General features: G+C 26.2%; 1 protein-coding gene across 1 annotated transcript in view; it reads right to left on the minus strand.

Moving 5' to 3' along the window:
• Nucleotides 1-443: 443 nt before the first annotated feature.
• The window catches only part of LOC111618893 (serine/threonine-protein kinase SIK3-like), a 44,530-nt gene continuing 35,158 nt past the window's right edge, over nucleotides 444-9,815 (minus strand). Inside the window, exons 12-15 of the mRNA XM_023360519.1 lie at nucleotides 7,090-7,178; nucleotides 5,402-5,538; nucleotides 5,136-5,323; nucleotides 444-2,057 (exon numbers count right to left, since the gene is read on the minus strand). Of these exons, the coding sequence (XP_023216287.1) occupies nucleotides 1,020-2,057; nucleotides 5,136-5,323; nucleotides 5,402-5,538; nucleotides 7,090-7,178 (1,452 nt within the window). The 3' untranslated portion in view covers nucleotides 444-1,019. The remainder of the gene's footprint in view (nucleotides 2,058-5,135; nucleotides 5,324-5,401; nucleotides 5,539-7,089; nucleotides 7,179-9,815) is intronic.

Below are 9,815 nucleotides of genomic sequence, written 5' to 3' on the forward strand. Positions count from 1 at the left end.
GGTTCCAATATACAGGAACTTCATTAAGGATGTAGAAGAGCTGTACATTGTTTGCAAGTCACAGTTTAGCCCAGGCATGGCCAACGTACGGCCTGCGGGCTGGATCCGGCCCGTCTAATGAATTTATGTGGCCCGCGATCAATCTTTCAATATTAGCTACTCAAGTCTGAATAGCTCAATGAAAAATTCTGACGCCTAAAAATAAAAAAGTCAACTCGTACATTTAGAGTTAACCCTCCATTACAAATCTCGTAAGTACAGTGTAGAGTGTTGATAAAGCATGATAATGTGAAAAATGTATCTGTAATCTCTATCTACAATTTAGTCTCTATGGGGTGACACCACAATGAGATCTAGCACCACCTCAAAATCTTCCTATGGCAGCCTCTGGTTCAGCCCGTGGAAAAAGTTTTCTTTCCAATTTGGCCCGGGAGCAAAACCTGTTGGCCACCCCTGATTTAGCCACTGTGTTTACATTCTAACACTGAATACCCTAACAGTATCTTAAAGTAAAATGAACAGAATTTGGCAAAATTTATTTCAGTTTTTAATTAAAATTATTTACAGGCATTAGTTATACTGTACATATTTGTGTATCAGTTATATCAGTTATTTTGAAAATAGGTTTATAAAAATAAAATGTATATTCAGTGTAACTATAAATGAATCTGAGCCATTATGCAATGGCTTTCTTATTTAATTTTTGTATAATATTAATAGTAAAAAGTACTTTAGTGTAAAATATTAACACAATAATTAATTTTTTCTGTTTTTTTTTTTTTTTTACAAAATTTGCAGAAGAAAAAGACAAAATCTAAACTTTGGCTACAAAGCTGATTTTCAATCTTAAAATATAAACTTTAAGTTTAATAATTATATAAATTATTAATCGTTTTGTATATAAAAAAATTATAAATTATTTTCAAAATAACTGGTTGGCATTTTTTTCATTCATGATTTAAAAAATTCCACAAAAGTATAAAATTATCAATTTGGCAAATTTTATATTACACTGGAAATTAACTATTTATACAAGTAATTAATTGTTGGCAGAGTTGTCTGTACTGGATGTGGTCGCCCGATATCTTACGAATTTTAAGGCCAAGATCTTCGGGTTGCGGACCATTACACAAAACAAGTTCTATTTGTACTCCCATGGAATGTTCTACTGCTAAACCGTTTTTTGATTGTTGCAAGTTGATTGATAATCCGCACTGTTTAGGATCCAGTTTCTGTTGAATTTTCTGTAATATATCTGCTCCTTGCATAAAAGAATCAAGTTTGTTAGATAATAAAATATGAACACTATCACTGGGTATTCTCTGTAAATTATTAATAAATGTTCTTTCAGATGAATTTGAAATTAAAGAATTTGTTATTAATGGTATTTGAAAAGGTTCAGAATTTTGAGACAAATTAATTATGTGCTTTAATGAATTACTTTCCAAGTTATAATTTGGCATTGGGGATTTTGATATCTGAGAAACATTAAATAATGGAAAATCGTTTTTTGAAGGCACTTTATCTCTTTCCTGCACTGAATATTTAGACGGCTTTATCATGTATTCACCACCTGTTTGCTGTAAAGGAATTTTATACGAATCAAAACATTTTTCATCACTTTTCGTAGATTTCTTCACTTCTTCCGCTTGCTTATTTGCACATATCAAATTAATTGGTTCGTTCTGTTCATGAAACATGTTCGACTGATTATCTTCTATTATTTCTTCCATATCGACATCCTGATAAATAAATCTGTCGTCACGTTTTGATATATTAGATTTTTGATTTTCTAATTTAGATGGCCTGAAGGTATCTAAATGTGAAGCTATGTTCTTAGAATTATGATTTATTGAAAAGTTATAAGGCATCAGAGGGAATTTTTCTTCGAAGCCTTCTGTTAAAAGTTTGCTGCAATGATCTTGATTTGAATCCGATGATGAAATTTTACAGTCAGTCATGAAGGATGTGCTAAGGCCGATGGAAGATGATTGTGAATATTGATGCTGATTTGAAGAATTTGAAGACTGATTAACATTTATTGCATTCAGCTTTAACTGAAAAAGATTATAAAAAAATTAGTGAAATATATGATAAATTTTTCTACATTAATTTTAATTTATGTATATTAAATGAAATAAATATAAGTATTTTATTAAATTTATCTATACATCTTTAATGTCAGTTATAAGATTATTTTAGTTTAATAACATGTGTATACAAATTTATTAATACAATTGGCCTTGCAATTGTCTTTTAATTATATTTATTTTTAACATAATTACTATTATTATATTTTATCTAATCAGAATTACATCAAATAAGAATAATTTTTGTGACTTAAAAAAACTTATGACAATGATAGATATTGGCTTAAACAATACTGTATTGATATAAGTTTTAAACTGTTAGGTTTTTTTATAACTCTGAGGAGCCAACCTAGCAATTATGCCACTCTGAAATAGATAGTTATTTACCACCCTTTTTAAATATAAGCATAGTGTAAAACATAAAACACTTGGTTCAATTTATGCTTTTCAGGGAAGTTAAAATTAGTTTAGGTTTCCCTCTCCCATTTTCAGGTTAAAAACATGTTTATTGTTTTGATTTTCATGCCCTTTTCAAACAAAGAAAGATAAAATATTAATATTATTTTATTATTTGAAATTAAGAATGTTTCGTTATTATTTTTATTTTCTTTGGCCAATTTTTCCCTCTAGCAATCTGTATCCCTGGGCAGCCATTTGGATTAAATTTCAGGTCCCTGGAGCAGTAGGATGCCATCTTAACCCTTGGCCATGTGGTCATTTAGCAGTTAGTTTACAAAAATAATTTATGTATATAAAAATAAATATAAGAATTATTTCATCATTATTCAAAATCTTAACATTTAAAATTTTACTCTTTAATTAATTTATATTAAAATTTTCAGATAAGTAAATAGTGGCTTAATCGTTAAGATATCAAAAACAAAATTCTCTCTTTTATACTTTATTAAATAGTTTAAATTACTGGAAGATCATTTATTATTCATTTTTTAAATCTGCTTATGAATTATATAAATTGTATATAATTTATTCAAAGATAACAGTATATGTGTACACAAAAGTATATATATCAATGACCTTGGCCTGCTATTATCTGTGATACAGACTTCAAAACAAATTGATTATTGTAGAATGATGAACTAATAAACATTACATAAAAAATAATTTTTAATTAATGATAAATTATTATTTATTGCTTAGTAATAATAACACCAATTTAAGAAGCATAACAAAATAAACAGCATGTACAGTTTAGTTATGATGGAATGTAATGAACTACATTCTGTTGTTATCAAAGTGTTGAGTATCTTTCATGTCACTTGAAAAGTAGTCAGTTGAACTGACAATACATACATACTATATTATATAATAAAGTATAATATAAATAAGTTAACTAAGTTTTGTTTGATAAGTATTAAATTATGCAGTTCAAATTTTATGTATGATAATAACTAATGTAAAAAAATGTGTTTCAGAAAAAAATTAATCATTTAAATAATTAATTTTCTTGATTATAACTTATATAAAATAAAATTACAAAATTATTTATAAACTACAGTACTACTACTCAGACCTTTAACATGCAGTACAATTTTAATTCTCAAATGTTTTCAGTCATCTTAAATGACCTTCAAGACAGAAAGAAACCAATTTCAATTTTAAATGATGGATATTGTAGCCTTCATTCTTCTTTCTAATGACTGAAAACGTTTGAGAATTAAAATTGTATTGCATGTTAAAGATCTTAGTATTAGTAATGTGGTTTATTACAAGTGCAATTTTCAGAGAAGTGTATTTATAAAGTAAATTAATATCCAAAAAACAAATTTTGACAAAAGAAAAAATATTTACTATAAAAATACAATGCAATCTCAGCATGAATAATAAAGCCTTATCTCATTCATCTTTGTATCTTTAGTATTCTTGTATTTACTGTATAACAATATTCCCCAGCAATTATCTAACTTGTAAGTTTATATCATACTATAATGTCATTGATTATGTAATTTCACAATTTTATATAACTAGTCAAAAATTTTAGTTTCCTGCTCTTTTTATCATTTAATCAACTTTGATATTTATTGTGATATTTGAAGGTACGTAAGTCCAATCTTCATGTTAAATGAGATTTTTAATACATAAATTAATTATAACAGATAAATATCACTTTTTTATTCATAGAATATCCAATCATGAAGTCTACATTATTTATTATTTCTTTGTCAAAGCATTTAAATTTCTGCAATTCTTACTTTTTAGATAATTGAACTTTATTATTTGAATTTGTATTCTAATTAAATATCCCAAGTATTTTATATAACATATATACACATATTAAGGAAAGTTACTTTGAAATCATTATCATTTATATTATTATGATATTTATTTTATATTCTTGTAATTTATTTTTTAATTACATTTGTCTACATTTTCTTTAGAGTTATCACCAAGTAATTTGCTACTAAAGGTAGATATTAAGTGCCATCACTTAACTAAATTAATAATTACAATTTTTAATAATTTATTAAATAATTTAGTATAATCCTGTAAACCTGGAAGAACAGAACTGATCCAGATGGGTTCAAGCCCAGCCTAGGTCAGTTCTTTTCTTCCAGATTGTTCTAAATTATTTAATAAATTATTAAGAGTTATCACCAATAATTCAAGATAAAGAGATTGTTATTATAAGCATATGGTAATAGTAAATATATAATAAAGAGAAATTATATGTGCATTAACTGAATCTGTTTTTTTTTTTTTAAATTTAAATTTGGCTTTTTGTAGAAAATTTAAAAGAGTAAAACATTGTTCCTGAAATTAAAATCTATATTTTCAAAATTTTATAAATTATAGAACAAAAGTTTGTTTTACTGTATTCTTCACAATTCTTTTGCCTGAAGACAATGAATATGCATCATCAACAGTACTACTTTAAAAATTTAATAAAATCCTTTTAAGTTTATCACAGTAAGACAGTTTCTTATTTATTTATTTCTACTCATTTATTACAATTTATATCTAATTTTTCTATCATGTTAAATTTTAAAATACTTCACTAAACATTTAAATTTATATTTTGTTACTAACCTGCAATTCTTGGTATTCTTGTAAAACAGTTTTAACAGAATCGTCATTATGATTTGACATTAAACATTGATTATATATGCGATCTACTGGACTGTGAAATGAATAGGAAGACCCTCCATCGCTAATCCTTCTCACTGGAGAAAACCGACCTGACAAATGACTTTTGATATCTTTGAAACATTCTCTTCCTATATAAAACAAAATTAATAATCTTAACACTTAAACAAAAACAACAAAATTAATAAAAAGATTTCAAATAAATTCACCTGGATGTTTTTCCATAACTGTTAAAAGACCTGTTCTTCTTTGTTTTTTTGGCTGTTGCTTTTTCCATTGCAAATCCTTATTCTCATTATTGGAATTTACAGGAACAGATTGTTGGAATGACCAAGGAGAATGTTGCCTATAATTATTTCAATTAACATTAATATCTAAAGCTTTAAAATTTAAAAAAGTAAAGGTAATTTTAAATTTTATTTATATTTAGGAATCTGTGATTTGTTTAATTAAACATTAAAAAAAATAAATAAAAATTATAAAATGACAAAATTTCACATATACCTTTATATTTGTGTTATTGTTATTCTAATAGCAATTGTCTTTAAATGAATATACAATATCCCTTCAATTGAACAGTAAATCACAGATTTAATAGCACTAATTTTTTTCCAGACTGAAGTTTATAATAATAAGTGTATTAAATCTGCTCAGGTTAAATTTTTCATGTTCTTTGTAAGCCCAAAAATCTAGTGAAATACTGATCATTTATGAAAAATATAAAGTAAACAAATGTATTCTATTGGGAGGAAGATATTGAAGATGGAAGCTGAGGAAAATGTCTCTCAACTTACATTCCATTAAAAAAGCCAACTTTGAAGAAGCTTGGTGTAATCAAATGACTATCTTCCTCTACTTCTTACTCAGCATAGCCACGTTTACAAGCACTATCTTCTAATAACTAGATACGAATATACAGTTCTCAGAAGATATTGCTTGTAAACATAGCTATGATGGCTAAAAAAAAATAAGCCAGCACAGCAAATTATGATGCAAATTAAAAATCAGGAGAGAGTAAAAGAAATAATTTAGTATGCTTTGCATCTGGTTCTAAACGAAGCAGCACTGGTTTCTTATACATTATAAAATAATGTGATGATGAAAAGACTTCATGTCAAAAGCAAAACTGTTGCCTACTTGAGTGAGACATAAAGATAACAAAACACTACCCGATCCTAACCGAAAATGTACAAACTGATGTGTAGAAATCTATATCATTAATTTCTACTTAATCTCAATTAAGTGAACAACACATTACTGTGCATGTGCTTGTCTACAACAGCATACATCATCAATATATGATGTTATGTTACCCTCATAAGCTAAGAATTATTCTTTTAATGGGTGTTCACCGAGTGCTTGATAAGTGCTGGGTTCTGAGCCAACTAATCTGTTAGAAAAGTGTGCTCGGTTTCTGATAAAACTAGTTTTTGAATGTATCGTTTGGTCTGACAAAGTTAGATTCTTGGAAAACTTTTATGCATTACTTTGTACTATCACTGCATTAATTAATCAATTACTGTGAGAAAAATCATGTAACATTAACACATGGTAGCAATTTTCATGAAAATTTCATAAAATTTTCCCTATTTTCCAAATATATGAAAATTCCAAGTTTTTCATAGTTGCTGCAAACCTTGGAAAAGACTCAAATGCACACTTCCAAACACAGAAGTGTGCATTGAGTATTTCCAAACATTTAAGAATTTTATCAATAAAGCATAATTTATCAAAGTATTATAATTTTTCCATAGTAGTAAAGCATTTAATTTTAGAGGAATATAGATTATTATAAAAAGCAAAAGAAAATTGTCTATAAAAAAATATATGAATGAATATAAATTCTATTTTACAAGCTATGTGATATATTTTATCGATTCATTATTATTAAACTTACTTCACTACAAACTGTTTATTTGCTTCATTAAAATCATCTTTACCAATATTTTTCAATTCTTGTGGAAGATTTGTATTTAAAGCTGTTATCTAATTAAAATAAAAAAAATTATTTATATTTATATTAAATTATGAATGACTATAATAATAAAATAAATATAGATAAAATTTTAGTTTAATCTTTATTTATATCAAAAATAAATAATTTAATTCATTTTTATTAACTAATTTGTCTAATATATTCATATGATAGATATAATCATAAAAAAATCACTAACTATATTTATGACATTTAGCTTTTTATAAACCATCTGCAGATTATAATTGAAAATCTTATCTAATTAATTAATTTTAACTTATAGTATTCATTTATAATACAAACACACACACATGCCCCAGATAATAATCTTCGGGGCTCCAAAAATGAGTCCATAAAATTAAAAGCCCATAGAATTTTTGTAATTAATGTTGAATCAGGGGCACCAGGTATGAAGTTTGTCCCAGGCACCAAAACACATGTTCAGTATGGCTCTACATATATATATATAATATATGTATAATGTATAGTAGAGTATATTACACATGTATATATGTAAATATTAGTTAATTAATATGAAGTTTTGCACAAATGTTTTATTTGTTCTTATTTTAGAACAGGGATGGGCAAGCAAGAGTTCAGTGGGAGCCAAAATGTAGGTTTTGCAAAATGCATGGGAGCCGCAGTTCTGTACTTTTTTATTCTGTACCGCAGTTCTGTACCACGATTTTATTATATTGATATAATATAAATATGATATAAAACAAATATTGAATTTTTTAATAAGCATATTTTCACAAAATTATGGAAATAAAATTGTAAAAATAATAATAAAAAGCAGAAATTAACACTTTCAGCAAGAGCTGCATGTAACTCAAAAAGAGCTGCATTTGCCCATGTCTGTTATAGAATATTCACATTTAAACATATTTGAAAATGCAATTGATACGCTAAGATTATGTTCACTTCTAATCTAAGAATGATTTGTAAAAAGCTAAAAATTTTAGTTAATTAATTAAAAAGATCTTACATGAATATTATAAAAATTATATATCAATTTATAATTTATATTTTTAACAAAAAGAAATTTAATTTTGTTTTAAGAGTACAAAAAAAAATAATATTTCGATTATTATTAAATTAATTAAAATATGAATAATAACATAAAATTTAGTATAATTCAGAATGAAGATATTTTAAGTCTCAGTTTACAGATGCAATTGTCAATTATGTATCAAAAATTTGTTCTTAATAAATAAAAATATGGTATATATTTAGAGCATTTCCTTTTGGTTCAAGAACTTTTTAAATTAAAATTTCATAACATTCATCATGTTTAAAAAACTTAATTTAGATGTATTAAATAAATAAATATATATAATATGCTAATATATACTAATCAATATAAAATTGACTTATTTAAACTATTGTAAATGTAATTATAAACTGTCAAAAAAAATAGACTCCATATAATCAATTGAATTCATTTCCTCAATGATAATGTCAATTTATAAAATTATCATCAAATTCAAGTTTGCTTTTAAATTGATTACAGATTGTACGCTGATATAATCAAGGCCATTGAGAGAAAAACTAAGCTTCAATTTAATGTTCTACATAGTTCAGAATTCTGACAGTTCATCTATATATATAATTGAGAAATGGACCTGCCAAAATTGCAGAAATTATTTTGCATTATTTAAGTGATAAAATTTAGATTTATTTTAACACTGTCAAAATTATAACATTTGTAAAGATGGTTGAAATTTATTATTGCTTTACTCTCTCTTCATTCTTTTGCACTTTGATAATGCCCTGCTGCCCCACTTTGCAGCTTCAGAGACATAACTAAGAAACTGTCTGATAGAATTACCATAGTATGATAACTTCTGATTTCAGTTTTAATTAATTTCAGAACAGAAATAAGCATAAATGCTATAAAATCAACACTTTGGTAAAATTTCTAATTTTTCAAGAATTCCAATAATTTCAAAAATTATTTATTTTTATTTTTTCAGCTAAAAATAAGGAAAATTCTGAAAATCAAGATAATTCCATTTTAAGATCCAAAAATTTATGATTTACTGCAGCATTGTTATTTAAGAGTTCAAGATCAGGTTTTGTAGAATTAAAATCATAAAAATGTCATTGAATTTCACTAGACTTTATTGAAATCACTATTTAAAATAACAGAATCAGTTTAATCATCCTCATTTTCTTTATTAAAAATGAACTATAAGTCTTTCAAAGCATTTTCAAGCAGTTCCAATTGTTTTCTACTTGATAAACACTTAAATTGTTTAAGTCAGTGATGGGCAAACTTTTTAAAGAGCGGGCCAAAGGAAAAGAAGAAAACTTTAGGTGGGCCAATATAATTGTAACCTAGCGCTGCATCTGAAAATCCAGGTGGCGCTATAAAAACATGTGCAGGCCATCCGCCATATTTCTTTTTCTCTCTTTCGGCTACGTGTAAAACAAAATTTTGTACATGATTGTAAATAAACTTTCATGGTGAGATATAAAGCTTCGGTTATTTTATATAATCAACGAACACTCAAGTTAAGTGGTGCATCAACCACCACAGCCTGTATTCTTTTTTACTCGTCAGATTAGGAATAATGTCGCGCGGGCCGGATAGAACATTTCAGGGGGCCGCATCTGGCCCGCGGGCCGTAGTTTGCCCATCACTG

Source organism: Centruroides sculpturatus, unplaced genomic scaffold (genome assembly GCF_000671375.1).
Source record: "Centruroides sculpturatus isolate CEXI.00-Female unplaced genomic scaffold, Cexi_2.0 scaffold58, whole genome shotgun sequence".
NCBI classification, from domain to species: Eukaryota; Metazoa; Arthropoda; class Arachnida; order Scorpiones; family Buthidae; genus Centruroides; species Centruroides sculpturatus.